Genomic DNA, 19,339 nt, shown 5'->3' on the forward strand with positions numbered 1-19,339 from the left:
TGGCACATCCACAGACTAACGGGCAGGTCGAAAAAGCGAACGGCCTGCTCACAGTCGGCATCATAAAACGGCACATGACTCCCCTTCATTGTGCAGCTGGGGCATGGGTGGAAGAACTACCCTCCGTACTCTGGAGCCTGCAGACAACTCCAAATGGTTGTACCAAGTTCACACCGTTCTTCATGGTATACGGTGCTGAAGCAGTGCTACCAGTTGACGTCCGGTTCAACGCTCCTCGAGTCACGGCGTACTCTGGACCGGAAGTTGACATGCCAATGGAAGACGCACTCGACACAGTCGACGAAGCTCGCGACGTTGCGCTCGCATGAGCAGCCGTCTATCAGCAGAGCCTGCGTAACTACCACAGCCGTCGGTTGCACAGCCGCTCCTTCGTTGAAGGTGACCTCGTACTGCGACTCAAGCAAAAGGGTCATCACAAACTCCAATCACCTTGGGAGGGACCCTACGTGGTCACCAAGGTGATTCCGGGAGGCGCTTACTATCTCAAAGACATGAAGAATGGCGTCACCTACAGCAAGCCTTGGAACGTCGCACAACTGCAATGATTCTACGCCTAAATCTTTTCCAGCGCTTTTCCACCTTTTTCTTACAACTTCTTTTCTTAGCATCCTTAGGTTACAATTGTTTCAATTCCACTCATGTACTTCGGTACTTAATAAAACTTTCAACGTTCTCTACTCAGAGGTCTTTTTGGGCTCGCCACCTGCTTGGGGGCTTCGCCCGTGCTTGCTATAACATCTTATCGCAAGCCACACGGCGCAAAGCTCAATTTTCAGCTCTCGTCCACTCAGAAGGATGGACCAAAAAACTGCTTGTCTTGGACACACCCGACACTCGGGCGCTGCGTCCAATCGACCCCAATACTTGTCTTGGACGCACCCGACACTCGGGGGCTGCGTCCAATCGACTCTAATGCTTGTCTTGGACGCACCCAACACTCGGGGGCTGCGTCCAATCGACTCCAGTACTTGTCTTGGACGCACCCGACACTCGGGGGCTGCGTCCAGTTGACGCTAATGCTTGTATTGGACGCGACACCCGGAGGCTGCGTCCACTTATCAAGTAAATGAAGGAATACTCAAGCACAAAAAAACTCACTTGGGTCCGCGCTCGACTACTCGTAGTCGACCCCAGACCCGGGGGGCTACTCCCACTGGAAGCGCTGGTCGCGCACCCGGTAGATATTACTTGCGTCTCTGCACTTATAAGATTCAAGGAAGGATAAAGATTCCAGAATCACTCCCACCGGGAGTCTCCAGGTTCAAATTCACATTCAGATGTAATTACAGTTATACAAAAGTTCTTTCTACAAAAAAACGACCCTCGTTTTTGCAAATCCTTGAGTACATAACTTGAGTCCGGTCACCACTGCAAACAGTTGCCACCAGACTCGGGGACTACTCCCACCAGGAGCGCTGGTCGCGCACCCGGTAGAATCTACTCTGCTGCTATCTACTACGGGCTCGGCGGTCGACGCTATGATTGCTATCGAGCTATAAGGTTTTCTTCTTTCCAGTATCACCAACCGATGATCCTTGACGCCTGCACGTACACAGCCTGGAAATGTGGTTGCATGTCGATCTCATCTTCAGGGAAGACAGGAAGCTCAGAGATTCGGCTGAGGTCGAGTCGAGGGTGCTGAATCCGCACGAACGCCAGGGCTATCTTCGCTCCCCTGACCAGCTGACGGTACATCAACTCTCGGAAGATGCTATCTTGCCCAAGCTTTTGGGTCAGCTTGCTCAGCTCCTGGGTGATAAGGGGTGGCCTGATCTTCTCAGAGAGCAACGTGGATAACTTGTATTATTCTACAAATCTTCCGGTTGTTCACCCGTCGCCGCACGACGAACTTGCAACCCAATGAAAATTCGCAACACCACACACTTGCGCAGTAGTCCGCCGACCACAAGCGGTTTCGCAATCTTCTAATTCCTAGCGGAACGACAGATTACGCTCGAAATTTCAGTAGATAGCAAACACCCTATCGAAACGAATATGGTGTATAGGATTTCAGATGAATGCTTCTCGCAATCAATAAGAGTCTCGAAAATAGCTAAAACGTGGTCTCTCTCTAACCCTAAGCGTACCCCTTGTTTATATAGACGAGGAGTAGCCCAAACTCAACACAGACTACGACTCAAACTCAAACTAGAATTCGACTCAGACTCAAACTAGAACTAGAATTCGACTCAAACTAGAATTCGACTCAAACTCAAACAAGGACTCGCAGATCCGGGCGCTCCTTAGACGTGTCGGACTCGCCGTCGACTGTCCTAGCGCGCCTCATATTCGTACTCGACTTATGGTGCAACCTGGGCATATCATCCTTGTCATTGGCTGCCCCTTGCACACAAGTCATTCTTCTAACTTGTATCCTTCATCTTCACTTTTGGTGCGCCTGCCTCCCTCTCCTCCCTTGCGCATATCTTGATGTTGGATATCAACACTTGAGGATCCGTACCCTCATCACTTGGGCACCTCCTCCAAGGGCCAGATGCCTGATGAATCGCCTTCAAAGTTTCTAAGCGCGAGTCGAAGAAGGTTTTGTTTGGTCTATGCGGTCCCGCAGCAGCATCAGGTCATGACCCCTTGCTCGGTCAGACCAGAACGATGATCGATCGATCGTTTGGCGAGCATTAGGGCATTGTTCACCCGATCTTGCTCAGCTCATGGGTCGGTTTGCACATCTGCAGACAACTCATACATGAGAATAAAGTACAAGTATAAAAAGATCAAGCAAAAAGGAGGCGGCGGCTCACATTGAAGCTAAGAACTCAGCCCGCGAAGCTCCTCGAAAATAAACTCTTCGCGGGCAGCAGCCGCCTTTAGCTTAGTCTTGGAATTCTGCAACTCGCTCAAGGTCCTCCGACTATGCATCGTCGAGTCCTTGGCCCGATTTTCGGCTTCTTGGAGACGTCGATGAAGGAACTCTAGTTCACTTCTAGTCTTGTCCAAGGAAGGAACCTCCTTAGGAGCCATCAACTCCACGGCTTTCGAAGCTTCGGGAGGGTTCACTTCGACCAAGACCTCAGCACTCGCGATATTCGACCCAGGAGTCACGACTTTCTCGGTGCCTACTTCGACTATTGGAATCGTGGGCTCTTTCTGCCTCTGCAGAAGAGAAACTCCCTTTAGTCCCGAGAATGATTCAAAGACATCAATCCTAACTAGAAGCAAGGTGTCCGACTCATATCAGTGCAAAGGAACATAGACGTTTATTTATTGATAACGCTCACACTCGAGCAAGGACGATACAAAAAAAGAAAAAATACAAAGAGGAAAGGAGAAAGCCTAAGAAGTCTAAACTTCAAGCTTGGCCCACCTCCTAGCTCGGCGCAGGAGTCGACGATTGTGGAGCCTCTTCTCCCTCAGCGGCCATACTCCCCTGCTAGGCCGACAGCTGGGTCGCCAGTTCTTCCCCATGCTAGAAGTAAGGCGTCAGGGCCATGTCCGAGCACGGGTCTCCGGCACCAGGGATGTTGGTCACCCCCTTGTTGTTCGGTGAAGGGCGAGGGGATCGCTCTGGCGATCGCCGGCGTGACGAAAGACACGTAGTGTGGACAGCTAGATTTACCCAGGTTCGGGCCACCCGGAGGTGTAACACCCCACGTCCCGCTCTTAGTTGTATTCATGAATGAGTACCCTTTACAAATTGCCCGGGGGGTTCCCGGGTTGGCTACTTGTCCCTCTAAGGAACTCTGCTATGGGTGAACACAATCTTGCTCGTTACTCACTAGGGTTGGAACCCTTTGACCGGTGGCATTGGTCCTCTTTTTATATACAAGGGGATACCACAGGTGCCGATGCATGCAGCGGGACACATTAGCTATCCGCGTGTCATTGCCACAACACATACACTACTGTTGATCCCCGCTGGGCGCCATGTAGTGCCCAAGCCACTGTACACGGTAAATAAAATGAATTACAGGGTAGCCACTCTAGCCTTGCTGAGCAAGACTAGCCCTGCCAATGTGACTCTAGTGATGCATTAAATGCACTGCGTCCGCTGTCTCGTCCTGTCTCCACTGTTCTGCGGGCCCCATTTGCATGTCTGAGCACGGGTTGCTGGGAGCCCCTTCCCGGCAAGCGCACCCAGCTCGTTGCCGGGGCAGCATGCCTTCCACTTCCCGGGACCAGAGTTCCCGGATACCCACCGAAGCGGGCGCTTCTTCTGTTCCGGTTCTTGGCTTTGCCTTCGCCAATGACTGTCTCTTTGGGGCGGGCTTCCCGAGTCTATCCTTCCAGGGAGGCCAACCTGGCGGGGCTTCGTTAGTCGCGACCCACGCGTCCAGTATCAGTGGGACCCCGTGGGCCACTGGTACGACATGCCATCTCCTCCCCGCTGGGTAACAACGGAGGGCCTGAAGCCACCTTCCGCAGCACGTCCTCGCCGATGCCATGCGCTAATGCTAACACGAACGTCGACTCTGCACCGGAGTTGGTTTGGACCCGGCTAAACTCGTCTCGGGGATCCGGGTCAGCACTGAAAAACTCTATGAGTTTTCCAAGCGATTCCGGCACCGGCTCGTCAGGAAACATCTTCCCGAACAAACCGGTGAGCACCCTGGAAGCTTGCTGGCGACCAGTCACCGCTACCGAGCTGACGATTGCCACAACCTCAATCACCTTGTCGAGTGAATCCTCACTCGAGGTCAAGAGACCAGACAAAGAAAGCAGCCCTGCAAAAGAGCCAAAGCATTAACAAAGTATCCAAATGAATGGACTCAACTATGACGTTTTTACCTGCAAGAGGACTGATGACTCCTCAGAGTCGAACGGCTCGCGTTTTCTCCATCTCAGCCTCCTTGGCGAGAATGGCGTCCCAAGCTTCCTGGGCGAGGCGCTTTTCAGGCTCCAGCTTCTCTGCCGACTCCTTGGCCAGATCAGCAAGCTTCTTCTCCAAATTCTTGGACTGAAGCTCGGCGGCATCTTTGAGGGAGTTAGCCTGAGAAAGGAGATCTACACGACAAACAATAAGGTACAGTAGTTTTTCGACTCAAATAAAGATTGAGTCGGAGGTATTACCTCGAGCAGACCGCGGCTCCTGTTCGCTTCGCTCCAAGTCTCGGCGAAGCTGATCTCGCTCATCCACCGCCTCCTCACAGCGATCAACAAACTCCGTTATGGAGCGGATGATCGGCTGCGACCATGATCACGTCAGCATCTGACTCATACTCCCACCGGGAGAACAAAATTCTTTAACAAAAGAGTTCGAAACTTACGTGGCAAGCTGAAGCTAAGGGAGCCCTTTCGGCTCCGCTGCTCTCCAAGCGAGTCGATGGTGGGGCAACCCTTGGAGTTGATGCTACCCACTCGCTGGAGAAGGCGCCTTAGGCATTGCTACCTGAGGCTCAACCGTCTCAATGACGATTGAGGGACCCAAAGCCTTCGGGTCCGACCCTGTGGGCTCAATAGCCTGGGTCGTTGGTTGGTCACCCGAGACCGCAGAGCTAACAAAAGAAATTTCCTAGTTCAGTAATCAGATTGCATTATTTGAGAACTACTACCCGAAAGACCACATACCTGGTCTGGGTGACTCGGCCAAGAAGGCCAAATCGTCGGACAAGCGTTGCCCGCCTGTCTTGGTCTTCTGAGCTGAAGGAGGAGGAGACAAGGTTGCAGCAAGTGGACTTTCGACTCCCGTCGACTGATCACCAGACTTCGGGTTCGACTCCCTGCTGCGCTTCCTCCTCGTCTCCGGGGCAACTTCTTCGGTCTTGGAGTCGCTTACTTGGTCCGGCGACTCCGAGGACTCGTCAGCCAGCTCTTCCTCCCCAACAGGGGGAGGCTGACTCCAAGGATCTTCAAGTCCCTGCAACCAGCAAACTGGTCAGCATCATACAAATACAAGATTAAAACAGCTGAAATATAAAATACCTTTTCCCTCGGCCTGTCAGGGCCATAAGGGACTACTGGCGAGTCGATCTTGCATGGAGCCGCGCCGGTCAGGGTCGTCAACCTTCGCACCCGCGACTCCACTTCGTCTAATGATAGTTCTTCCGCGTTCACTCGAGTGGGATCCCCAGGTCCTTCGAAGAACCACATCGGGTGAACGCGAGCCTGCAGCGGCTAGATCCTCATCCTAAGGAACAGAGCTATCAGGTGAACACCTGTCAGCCCGTGCCCCATAAGGGAGTGCATCCTAACCATCAGGGAGGCCGCTTCGGACTCCTCTGCAGGCGTCAGTTCATGGCTCCATGCCGTCGTCTTCTTTACCTTCTTCTTGATTGAGAAGGCAGGAAGACTCGGGTCGGCACCCGAGGCGTCAGCTTGGACATAGAACCACTTCGACCTCCAGCTTTGCACAGATTCGCGCTGCTGGAGGGAGAAGTATTTGGCATCAGATTTCACCTGGAAGTTGACGCTCCCAACGGCGTCCGCCTTCTGGCCTTTGATCATAAAGATCCGCTTCCAGAGCCCCCAATGTGGTCTCACCCCCAAGAAGCATTCACACAACGTGATGAAGCACACAACGTGCAAATAAGAGTTGGGGGGCACATCGTGTAGCTGCAGCCCATAGGCTAACAGTATAGCACGGAAAAAGGCGTGAAGGGGAAAAGAAAGCCCCCGCAGCACATAGTGAAGGAAGATAACACGCTCACCTAGCAGAGGTCGCGGGTACTCCTCCTTTGCTGGGAAACGGACCCCGTCAGGGCCTCCTGGCAACAAGCCTTCATCCTGAAGTTCTAGGATCTTGATGTGATGGTCAGCCACGCCCGGCCACGGGATGGCTCCCTTGCCGGCATTAGTCTTCGAGCTCGTGGCCTTGGTCTTGCCCATCTCCGAATGATGAGAGCTTCTTGGTCGCTAGGGAAACTCGCGGAAAGTTTCTGGCTATGGAGGCAAAGAGGTTGAGCGCTTGAGCTAGGGTCACGAGGAAGAAGAAGGGTAAAAAGGCGTTCCCTTTCCACCCTCCTCTTTATATAAGCCGAACCCTGGCAAAAAATCCGGGCCGCAAGATCGTTATCTTGGCCATGTGTCCCACATCAATCGGGATACGAAGCGGTGAAAACAGAAACGGCCATCCACATTTCGGGCGCAAGAATCAATGAAATCATTATGCCCTATTTACTGCGCGAAGTGTGATCGTTTTCCCACTGAAGCACGCTAACAGTGCGCCTAGTTGTCGGGCTAGTCTGTGCACCCGGTCACATCGGCTGACCAAATGGCTCCTCACCTCCAACAGGTACGTCATCAGTGACAAAGTTTGACTCGAATATCATGACTCGAACTATCTCTCATACAGGATGGTGGAGTTTACCATAAAAATGATGAGACTCACTCACCTTGAGTCTCGATTTTGAACATAAGGACTCTCATTCGAGTCGTTAATAACCAACTGTTGGTTTATATTGTTTAAAGACTTCATACAGTCAGCTATTGTTTATTTTTTTACTTACAATAGTAAAAGCAGGGTAACGATCCTGACATTAAACAGTCAATTTCATACAGTCGACACAATTGAGTCGCACCAGCTGCGTCACCTCAGTTGTTTATGCTCATTCGCATAACGGTAAGTATCTTGGATTTCGTCCATAGAACTGGAGCCGCACCAGCTGCGTTGCTCTAGTTAACCCATGCTCATTGCATGAAGATAAGTCTCATGGATCATTCCATCGAGCCTGAAATCGTACCAGCTGCGTTATTTCAGCAAACCCATGCTCATTGCATGAAGATAAGACCCGAAAATTTTCTATCGGGCCTGGAATCGTACCAGCTACGCTATTCCAGTCGAATCCATGCTCATTGTATGAAGTAAAGCCCTAAAAATTAGGCCTGGATATGCATCGACTGCATCCCTCCAGAGATAATTTTCATTTAAGGGTCGCTCCCTACAACCATGTTCATTACATGAAGATAAGACCCGTAGGCTTCCTATAGGGCCTGGAAATGTACCGACCGCGTATTTTCAGTATACATAATCTTGACGAACGAGTTGAGTACTTAAAAACTGGAATTCGACTCTATAAGACCAGTTGCCAGGTTCGAGCCCGAGGACTCAAATACTGATGAAAGCTAGTGTTGTATTTGCCCTAGAACGATTAACTGGACTCGACTTCTCGAGTATCTGGGCACATTAAGCATATATCCCTACGACCCCTTCTCATTGCATATTGATTTGACCTACTATCAAAATCATATGGTGAAACTGTTACTTAACAGTCAAACACCAAAACATCGGCTCGGACATTCTCTGAGTCAAAACGCTTCTCATTCGATGTCTAACTCGATGAAATACCAAGTTTGCAGCACTATGCAACTGGCTCAACAGCAAAATGAGTTCATTCTTTACAGGGAAAATCTCTACTCAAGTCTTCGACTTAACTAGGCACTTGGGGGCTACTGACGTGGTTATGACTAACCACATACTCGACTCAAGTATACCCGTTGCAGCCCAGCTGGGGGCCCACAAGGAAGCCTACTACGACTCCAGGAGTCTACATGCCAAATCTTGCGACTCAAGATAAGAAAGATTAATTAGAGTATATTTTCTCATTGTAACTGACTTGGACTCTACCTTAGACCTGGGTTCCTGCATATATAAAGAACCAGGATGGGGAGCCAAGAGGACACCCCAACTTAGATAGAAGTCGCCTAGACGCACTCATCGACTCTGTGCATCTAGCCTCTACGGCACCCCATTGTAATCAACTCATCAATACAGATCAGACAAGAAGGACGTAGGGGTATTACCTCATTGAGGGTCCTGAACCTGGGTAAATCGTGTTCCTGGTGACCTTGTTAGCCGACGAGTTCGCCAGCACACACTCGAAATCTTTCCTAGATACAAGTCCATCAATATGGACATTGTCGAAGTCACCCCTTCGTCACCCGTCCCAATACGGAGACTATGGCCAAACACAGGTTGTCCGGAAGATGCGCCTGACGCCGCGTTATCTCCTCTGCCCGAGTCCGCCCGAACGCGGGCTCCGGTGGCACCGGAACCCTCTCGTGGGGGAGGTGGATGACGTGGGGTGTCCACGGCAATGCCCATGGTCATGGACTTATGTTTTGAGGAAAGGCTGTGTGCCGGCGAATTCGTCGGCTAACAAAGAGAAGAGGCACGATTTTACCCAGGTTCAGGGCCCTTGTTGGAGTAATACCCCTACTCCTACTTGTCTGAGCTTGTATTGATGAGAGTTTACAGGGTCGCCGTGAAGGCTACGGTGCGCAGATTGGATCTAGCGTGATGTTTAGCTATGGCTTTCATGATTGATTGATCTCCTCCCCGGTGCCCCTCCTAATCCTTTATATAGGAGGCTAGGTCTCGGGTGCAGAGTCCGGGTAGGTTACAAGTTTAAATAAACCCTAAGTCGGTTCCTTATCTTATCTTGTGCCGCACTCCAAGGTTCTTAGGCTTCATGGACCGTAGTGGGTCATCAAGTGGGCCTCCAGTTGGACCGCAGTAGGTATACCGAAGGTGAGGAGCCGATTGGGTGTAACCACATCATTAGCCCTCGAGGGCCTAGTTGAGTCGTAGACTCGAGTAGGGACTTTAGAGTCGAAAGTTCAATTTGTCATGTGTTTAATAGGTTGTAGTCGACAATCTTGAATGGAAAACTTCGGTCAAAAATCTTGAATGGAAAACCATGGACTCGGAAGCGCATCAAGTCGAAGCTTCAACTTCGAGTGGAAAAGCTATCGACTCGGGAGTGCGTCGAGTCGAAGCTCCAGCTTCGAGTGGAAAGCCATCGACTCGAGAGTGCGTCGAGTCGAAGCTCCAGCTTCGAGTGGAAAGCCATCGACTCGAGAGTGCGTCGAGTCGAAGCTCCATAGGTACTCGATAGGTTGTAGTAGTCGAGGGGACGTCATTGACTCGGAACGTCGTAGTCGAGGAGGTTTCGACTACTCGTAGTCGACTTGGGCCTGGCGCCTATTGGCGCAGATAATCAGGGTCGGCTCTGTTGAAGACTCGTAGGACGGCGAAGCCGGCGGACCCGAAGGATGGCGGGGTCGACGGACCCGAAGAGCGGTGAAGCCAATGTACCGACTCCATCCTCGTTCGTCCTCGCATTTTACCGGGTGCGTGGCTGGCGCTCTTGGTGGGAGTAGCCCCCGAGGCTATGTTCGACTGCCAGTAGTCGAGCATAGGCTCAATTTTGTTTGGCCTTCGTGCCTGGCTTGATGTAACCTGCAGGGTGCCGCTGTAGTGTAGCTTTGTGCGGCGCAGCCCCTGAGCATCGGGTGCGGCCGAGGCAGTTGGTCGTCTCTGAGTATAGGGAATCTTTTTTGGGTCGAATGTCATGAAGGACGAGTCAGAAACTTTGGGTAGCCTTGCTCCTCTTTTTCGACAGCCAATATTGCAAGTGAATCGGTCCCGAATAAAAACAAGGTTTGGTCGTGGACTTATGTTTTGTGGAAAGAATGTGCGGTGGCGAATTCATTAGCTAACAAGGAGAAGAGGAACGATTACCCAGGTTTAGGGACCTCGTTGAGATAATACCCATACTCATGTTTGTCTGAACTTGTATTCATGAGAGTTTACAGGATTGCCGTGAAAACTATCTTGCGCAGATTGAACTGACGTGATGTGTAGCTATGGATTTCGTCACTGAAAAACTAAATTAGTGCCGATGAATCCTTTTCTTACACCTCCCAAAATCTGAACATGGTAACAAATGGAAGCATCAGCACATCGCTTGTCTACCCAAGATTTTAGGAAATAGTTCAGGCTAATCCATTGTCGACAACGGAGCTCCGGTTCAAAACGTGCGAGCAGCAACAAAACGCGGACCCAGTGATTAGCACAAAAGCCGCATTATCGTATAATGATGTACTAAAGGACATTTTTAAGGCGATTCTATCGTTACCAATTCTAAAATAAGTACAAACATTATACTTTTCTGAAATCTGCAAAGCTAACCCAAGGCTTTGTTACAGTTGAAAGGTTGAAAGATGTCGCTCCAAGGCATTATTCACAAAAAATCAGTGATAGCAAGATAATCGGAGAAGTGTAAAACCAAGGATGATAGGATCATATAACCTTAAAATATCTCAAGAGTCAAGACACACAGCTACACACTCGTCATAGTTGTTACTGAATTGGAGTACCATTTACGGAACCTACCGAGGTTTTCCCTGCCAAAATCTTCAGGCTTCATACATAATGAAAGGCATAAATTACAACCAAATCAGAAGTACTCCCTCCGTTCCATAATTCTTGTCGAAGTATTACATGTATCTAGACATTTTTTAAGAATAGATACATTCATTTTGGGATAAATTTAAGACAAGAATTACGAAACGGAGGTAGTACTCAATAAACAAGCGACACCCTATACTTTTTGCGAGCCAAGGCTAGGTCCTGGCGCAACTGGTCCTCTAGCCAAGATAGATCCTTCCTCCGTGGATCCCGTTTCTCCTTCCACTCTTGGTCCCTCGTAATAGCATCCTCATTCCCCAAAATAGGGTCAAAATAGATGGAATCATTCGTTTCCGATCCATCCGCAAAAAATGTCTGGTAGTTCCCGTAGTCAACAAGATGCTCGTTGCTCACTGGATTTTTCCCACTGGCCATATCCTCAAACTCCGTGCAACGCCCCAGGTACCCTTTTTCTGAAGGTGGATGGATGATCCTGAACCCTTCTTGTTCGCAATGAAAGCAGCGGCCTTTTCACCAAAGCAAAACAAACGATACAGTCATCAACTTAACATAGATATCCCTTCAGTGCTAGCAAAGCCAGAAAAAACATCACCGGAACAAAATATATTATAAGAATATGCTAGTAAGCAAACATAAAGATTTGGTTGTACCATCTGCACATTGGCATACTAATGAAGCAAATAAGAATGATGCTGGTCAGTGGATCTTATACTCTCTTGTGGATCCAGTCACAGGTAAGACAATACTTGTTCCTCCCTGGATAGCAATACACCTAATAGGAACAATGATCAGTGTTACCAGGATGCACGTCCAAAGTTCTGCATTTCACATCCTTGGCAAATATCAGACGTGGTCCAGCAACTGCCAGACACTCCTACAAATCTTTTTTAACGAATAAGCCTCAAATAAACAAGGGAATGAGCCGGAGCAGTTCAAGCACTGCCTAGGTTTGAAGTGTGAAGAATCAGCATGAACTGGGTGATGAGAGGTGAAGGAGATGTACTTAGAACACAGAGAGATATGAGGATGGGGATTGCACGCAAACATCTTCCTAATCTGCTGCATCTCATTCTCAAGTTAGTAAGACTACAGAGAGTTCATAAAAATGTGAAAAGGTCCCTTTTTTAGTCGTTTTTGAATACTTGCAGGATTAACGCAGTAGTCTGTTAGTGTTGGAGAAGGGGCTTATCAAAAAGAGAGCCGTAAGAGCCTAAGAGGAAAGGGAGGACAGCAAAAGGGGTGAGGGATGATGACTATTGACTGATGATGTTTTAAAAGGCAAGCTATTGACTGGTCCGTCCATCAATCATAATCACCATGCATGGAGTATGGTGGGTGCTCCAAGAATCAGGTTGCTAATACGCATGCAGTGAAGTGGCTTGGCCTCTCAATGCTTGTATACACTGTTAACTCTTTCTATCAATGAAAAGATGCGTGGTGCTTTCACATTCTCAAGAATATAAAATGGTCAAAGCAACCACATCATATGGTACATGACACCCTGTGGCCACAACATGTTTACATACATGATACAATTAATTGTATAAATATAAGTGCACACTCATAGTGTTTCTTCTGGAAAAAAAAAAGTGCGGTCTGGTTTTTTTTTTCTCATGGCATTATTCGAGGAAGTTAAGCTATCATTTGAATTCAGTGAAAATCCACCAAATCAGATGTCAGAATGCCCAAGAAACACAACATCACTTGAGTTGAGAGTTGAAACGACATGTTCAAAACAAACTCCATAACATCATCTATTATTAAATTGATAGAAACAATTATGTTTGGGGCTTTAAGATGGACACCTATAAAACTGAAATCACATACTGTGGAAGAGGGTGGATGTCAAGGTATTATATGAGTTGTGACAAATCCATGGTTATTCGTCAGACGCAAAGACAACTGAATTTCTCGTTGCATGTATAATTTGTCATATACAGTTGTTCTGATTTGTTGTATAGCCTGCAGCATTGTAAGGATCGCTCAGACAACTCATACAGGTGTGAACAAAAAGTTGACGTCCTTACTAAGTAGTCATGCGAGGGGCATAAGGATTTATGATCGAGAGCATACCAGCATATTTTGATGGCTCTAATATAGGGTGGCACAAAAATCTCATGCCTTGCATGTCTTTCTCTTCATTTGTATTGCTACACTCGATGAAAAAGAGTGTGGGAACTTCATCAGCATACTGTGAACCTTTGCGCTTGGCCCAGATGTTGATGTGAGAAAATCTGGTGTGGTGCAGCATGTAATCGTATCTACCATCATCGGGTATATCATCATTCAGATCACAGATAACTTGGAGCTCGTAATCCTGTCTCTATAATCAGATAAAGAAGGACAAAATCAGAAGAGGCATCTACCAGAGCTAATTAATGCGAGTACGCAAGAACAAAGAAATAACATGTAAGAAAAGTTGAACTTGCCTCTTGCTGTGCATACATGTGTAATGCAGCTTCAACCCTTCCAAAAATTACACTCTGACGATCCTCAAATTCCTCACACCTCGCTGAGATTATCTCCAAGACGTGGGTCTGTGGCAGCTTTGCAGATTCGCCAGGCAGAAAATTTTGTGACAACATTTCAGAGATGGTACAAACATCACTGGGGGATAGCATCGGTTTACACTTGAGCTTTTTTCGCAGGGTTTTTCCCACTTGTTGCATTCCTGTTGTGGCAAATTGTACTAGTGCAGTAGGGCAGGGATGATTTGCCGCACGAGCTGCAGTATCATAGGTATCAGATTCGGAAGAATGGGCGTGACCTTTGCGAATTGCCTTCATGGTGACTCTATCAATTCTGGCATTGTTGACAAGCAGGTACTCCATAGCTTTATATTCAGAAAATTCAGGGAAGACGCTACAGGTGAATGCAACAAGACCATCGAGAGAGAAACACTCAATCCGCGCGAGGCTCTTTGTGCAGATCAATTTAACATCGAATTCTTGCTTTGTAGGAAACGCGGTGTCATACCAAATAGTGTTGAGGATTATGTTGGTGACAGGATCAAAAGGTCCGTAGCAGTGGCCGGCCTTGAGGAGGCCACGGTGATGGCGCGAGCAGATGTCATGCTTTGGCATGCAGGAGATTGCCTCGAGATATAGCACATGGATTTTGTCCAGGAGTACCCTCATGAGAGAGTCCTCTAGTCCAGCAGGCACAGGCTCCGTCCTCCTGTAGGGCTGCATCCTCGAGATAGCATGCTGCATTGGTTTCAGTGGGTCTACCAACTCTGGCTTACAATTGGAGGAGAGCTCGAAGAGTCTCTTTATGGTGGAACGGCCTATGACACGGCCCTTCTCCGGCAGAATGTTGGAGACCTCGTCCAGATGTGAAGCCAGCGAGAAGGATCGGGACAGAAACGTGGCCACCATGGGATGAACCGCAGAGATGGCAGCGCATCGGAGAGCTACCTGGGCCGTAGGGTCGTTGATGGTGAAGGAGTGCGTGAGGGCGTGATCCAACTCGACGAGACGCACAGCGACGAGAAGATCTGCCTTGGACAGGCGCAGGTAGCGCAGGGCATCCCGGACGGTGAGGTAGCGGCAATAGGAGGTGAGGAAGGTCGCGAGGCCGCGGAGCGATCGCGACGCGACGCTGCCGTTCCCGTTCGGGACGGCGCTGCCGTTCAAGAGTGGGGGCCGGAGGATGCTGTGCTTGCTGCTGCTAGACTCTGCGATGATACTGGAGAAGGCCGCGTCTCTCTGTCTCCTCTGTTGCAGTGATTCAATTCTCCCCTTGTTGTTGGTGGTGGCGAAGGCCCGTGATCTCTTCCTCTTCCTCTTTTTGCTCTCCCCATCTCGGAATTGGAAGACGGTGTTGGCGATGATGTTGGCGACGGGGTCGAGGAAGCCGAAGCAGAAGCCGGCGTCGAGGAGGCTCGGGATCAGCTGGGCCGGCAGCCGGTCGAGCGCCTTCTTGTAGTAGTCGTGGATGCAAGCCAGCACCACAGAGATGTTTCGCTCGACGCCGTCTGGAGTTTCGTCGAGGTGGTCGAGATCACCGATCATCATGTGACGGGGGCGGCGTTCGCCGGCCATCGCCTTTCTCGATGTGTGACGGTGGGCGGCGGCGGCGGCTGTGGAGATGGGGAATTGGGGAGATGGGGGAAAGCCCAGTTGGCGGTCTTTTTCTTCTTTTGTTTCCGTTCGTTTTTCTCTCGAAAATCCCTACAATCTCTACGCCCGGGCAGTTTTCTCGCCCTCTCAGCGCTTTGCCGCTTTCTTCGCATGCGTTCCGTGCTCGGTGGGTCGGCTTGTCAGTGTACGTGCCGCTATGACGGTTCGTCCTGGCCGCGTGTCGTCGGCTCGACGGCTCCTCGCGCATGCGTCGGTTCGAGGGGCTTCGTGGGCTTTCTTCCGGCCGCCTCTTTCTTCCTGCGTTTCCTTTCTTCCCTTCTTTGTTTCGGTTGGTGGCGGCCTCTTACGGTTCCTTGCTGCTTGCGGCTGCCCCTGTTCTGCCTGTCCGTCCGAGTGCGCTGCTGGTCTTTTACCTGATTTGCTGTTGCCTGCTGCAGGTCCATTCCCCTTTTCGTCTCTTGGTGTGCGGTTCGATTTTAATGGTGTGCTCCTCCGCTGTTGCGATACGGTGGCTTGGTTTGGTGCTCGCCATGATTTCGGGCGGGCCGGTGTTTGCTGGAGATTGCCCTCTCGACGGAGTACCATCTGCTAGCTAGGTAGTTTGTTTTCACTTGATTCAGTATCTAGAAATTGCAGTGTATTTTGTTTTACATTCGGCGTTATTATTTCTGATTTTTGCTTAGTACTCTGTTTAAGGGAACTACACCGATCCAGACTGACTTTTGGTATTGTTTTCCTTATTTCAGAATACATCCTATTCAGTGGTTTCATATCTTGTTGCTTGAAGGAACTATACTGATTCAAATGGAATTTTTGTACTGTCTCCTTACTTCGAAGCGCAGGTTGTACGTACTGCGGGTCAGGAAAGAATTGAGACCTGCTGCCTCGTGGATGGTGATGATTATTTCCTCTTATTCAGGTAAAACTAGAATAAATGCATTTGACAACCCGAATTGTTTGAGATGGGATCTCATGGATCACTCTGTCTCTGGTATTTCTATCACGCATATGTATATAGGGTTTGGCCTGCTTGGGTCAGTACCAATTTTGCTCAGCAAGAACGAACCTACAGGTATTGGCATCTCAATATGTTACCTCAATGTAAATAGCAGCGAGCATATTCATTTATGTGATGTTTCTATTGTTCACGCATGAAGTAGGCAAGATGTTGCAGTCGAACCTGAATCACAGAATTGAATGATTGTTGTTGCGTTATACTGCGAATGGTTTTGATCACATTATGTTTGCTCTCATTTTATATAGAAAACTGTTCATGCCATTCGGGTATATTGTAGCAATGTATTTGATTAGTGGGAAACAAGCCCAAGATCGTATACATAGCTGCATAATGATTTTTTGTATCCGTTCTAAATATCATTTACATCTTACATAAAGATGAGAAACAGAAACTAACAATAAGACCATGATGCTATTGTTATATGGATATTCGTTTGATATATTTTTCAGAGTGGACTAAACTATTTCTCACTGTGGTGGCTCCTAATTTTCTTCCTGCTACTGTAGATAATGATTTTAAAATTTTGAGTGAATGACCTGTCCCTACGACATTTAGAGTTCTTTATCTTATATATTGTGATGCCAGTCCCTAAATCGTACTATGTGGTGCATATATAAAAAATAATCAAGATTATTACCATGAGAAGGGAGAAAGGATTAATGCTTTTCCCATTGAACTGTATGATATGGAATTAATTCATCCAAGCTAATGTGAATCAGATTTACTTTTTGGAAATTTGATAATTATCATTGCAATATAAGAATATGAGTTTGGCATGTTATCGGTTTTGTACCATCTTATCTCAGTCTTACCATTATGTGCAATTTACAGTAGGAACCTCATGCGAGACATTTTGTAATGTTATCTGAATTCCTGATTTATTTAGGTTAAAGGGTGCAAAGAAGGCTCTATGTAGAAAATTGACATCATGCAATTAAACAACACCTTTGTGGTGATAAGGTTACTTTTTCTGTTATGTTCACCTAAAGATCTATGTTCGGTTATGTATTTGCCTTCTTAAAATATCTTCGGTTTCTTAAGGTTAGCATGTCAACGCCGGTTTGTATCCATGTCTGAAATATTAATGTGCCATATCTCAAGCAAGTTTAAATAAACATTTTCCAGACGTGTCAATTAATTATCAGATCTGCTGCATATAGTACTAACTTGAGAAATAGGAAGTAGCTATGCCCATGTTTCTCAGGTAGATATGTTCATGTAATTCACGAGCAGACAAACCAGACGGAGCCGTGTTTATGTTTCTGTGATTTGGATTTTGGCACCGGACATTTTATCTGTTATCTTAACTCTTTAAGTATTATCTTCTGATTTGCATGTACATAAAGTTTAGTTCTGGTATCAACTATTAATCTTGAAAAGAAGCATCACATACGTAAATTGGTTAAGACCAATTTTGTTATGTTCAGAGCAATCTCAAATTTAAAGAGTGACTGGTTTACTATATCAAGAGTTTATAACCAAAGTTCTTTTTTGTGGCAAACAGAGATGTACATACTTTTATGTTTCCTGACTTTTCGGGTTTAAGCTATGAAAATCTTACCTTTGTTGTATTGTGCTTTCCTTTGTACGCATATAAAGCCTTCAAATTGCAGAACACCAATTTGCATGTTTTCCTTTGTATTTTTCTAAACATAATGTTTTTATCTTAAGTTTACAAATATCCAGTTTTTCCAGGCCACATAGCAACTATTTTATGGAGCTATGCTTTTTACAACTCAAAAATAAAATATTTTCAAGATTTCATTTTATTCTCATGCAGCTGTACCTGGTTTACTTGTTTTTGGAAGGTATAAATATCCAGTTTTTCCAGGCCACATAGCAACTGTTTTATGGAGCTTGCTTTTTACAAATCAAAATAATAAAATATTTTCAAGATTTTATTTTATTCTCATGCAGTTGTACCTGGTGTCCTGGTTTACTTGTCTTTGGAAGGTAAGGATCCCAGTTAGATCAATGCTCTAATGTCTATGGGGTCACCATAACCAGCTTCTTTTCTAGCAGCTAGCAGTGATCAATTCAATGTGAAGTGGCCTGGGAGGTAATATTGAATGCGCAGTGCCTGCTCTTTTTAAGTGATTATAATTTCTGCAATTTGGAGTAATTGTGGCAATTTGACCTTTTTAGTCGTGTGACCAATGGCCATAATTATGATAATAGTGGGAAATCAGCATCTCCTCTATATGTTTTCTGTTTTGGTGGGATTCTCTTGGTTTTTAGCCATGTTTGCATGCTTCAATTGCACATGCATGAATCAAAAGTTTTGTGCTTTTATTTGAATGTACTGATATTATGGGCCAAAAGTAATACAAATTAAACATTACTACACCATGTCCTCTTTTCAGGATATGTTGAAATTAGAGGTTGCTTCTGATAGTTCCATGTGCTAGCCTTTATATTTGGTGCTTTCATTGTTTATTTCCATTTTTAACCATAAGCAAGTTTTTCTCATCGTTGTTTTGTAGAACGTTATTGTTGGGAGGTTGCATGCTTTTGATATGCTAAAATTGTTACATTTCACTATTTTGCAAGTACACAAAAGAATGCGAACTGAAGAAGCGTAATGATATCCAATGCAAGTGAAGCTACTGCGCGGCAAAAATGTGACAATGGATGATGCTCTTCAGCTAAAGAGATGAACATAATCCCGTGGACTGAACAAGCACGCACACACACCATTTTTTTCATTTTGTTAAATCTCTCGATTTAAAGCTGATTTCACTCCTAATATAATGACATGCACAACACCTTTAACACCTTGGTAGCTAGAGTTTTCTTGTCTTATAACTTTGACCTTGGTTTCTCACTGCTCTCTGAGCTATATATCCAGGATGCTATTATTTTTGGGTAAACTTCTATCGTGCTTCAGATGATTAGTAGCTAGGTTTCTTGCGTTTTTAGTTACAACCAATGGATTGATTGCCTTAGTACTCCCTCCGTCCCATTCCATATTAAGTGACTTTCTATTACATGTATCTAGACGCTTGTTAGGCATAGATATATTCATATTTGGGCAAATTTTTATTACATGTATCTAGACGTTTTTTATACATAGATGTATTCATATTTGGCAAATTTAAGTCACTTAATATGGGA

The 19,339-nt window shown here is 47.0% G+C and overlaps 1 protein-coding gene and 1 long non-coding RNA gene across 3 annotated transcripts; one reads left to right on the forward strand and one right to left on the reverse strand.

Annotated features, from left to right (window-relative positions):
- Positions 1-10,974: 10,974 nt before the first annotated feature.
- LOC104584570 lies at positions 10,975-15,302 on the reverse strand. Its single transcript, XM_010239478.3, has 3 exons — positions 13,555-15,302; positions 13,199-13,448; positions 10,975-11,631 (listed from the first exon to the last, which is right to left on the reverse strand). The coding sequence occupies exons 1-3, from the start codon at positions 15,166-15,168 to the stop codon at positions 11,279-11,281; spliced, it is 2,217 nt and encodes a 738-aa protein (XP_010237780.2). The 5' UTR covers positions 15,169-15,302; the 3' UTR covers positions 10,975-11,278.
- Positions 15,303-15,469: 167 nt separating this feature from the next.
- On the forward strand, positions 15,470-19,095 carry LOC106866811. 2 transcript variants are annotated; one of them, XR_002966061.1, is made up of 3 exons: positions 15,470-15,803; positions 15,954-16,126; positions 16,226-19,095. It is a non-coding gene; the product is annotated as an uncharacterized LOC106866811 (long non-coding RNA). The 2 variants fall into 2 exon arrangements; XR_001407690.2 differs by having other exon boundaries at positions 15,954-19,095.
- The last annotated feature ends 244 nt before the right edge of the window (positions 19,096-19,339 follow it).

Source organism: Brachypodium distachyon, chromosome 4, assembly GCF_000005505.3.
Source record: "Brachypodium distachyon strain Bd21 chromosome 4, Brachypodium_distachyon_v3.0, whole genome shotgun sequence".
Classification (NCBI taxonomy): Eukaryota; Viridiplantae; Streptophyta; class Magnoliopsida; order Poales; family Poaceae; genus Brachypodium; species Brachypodium distachyon.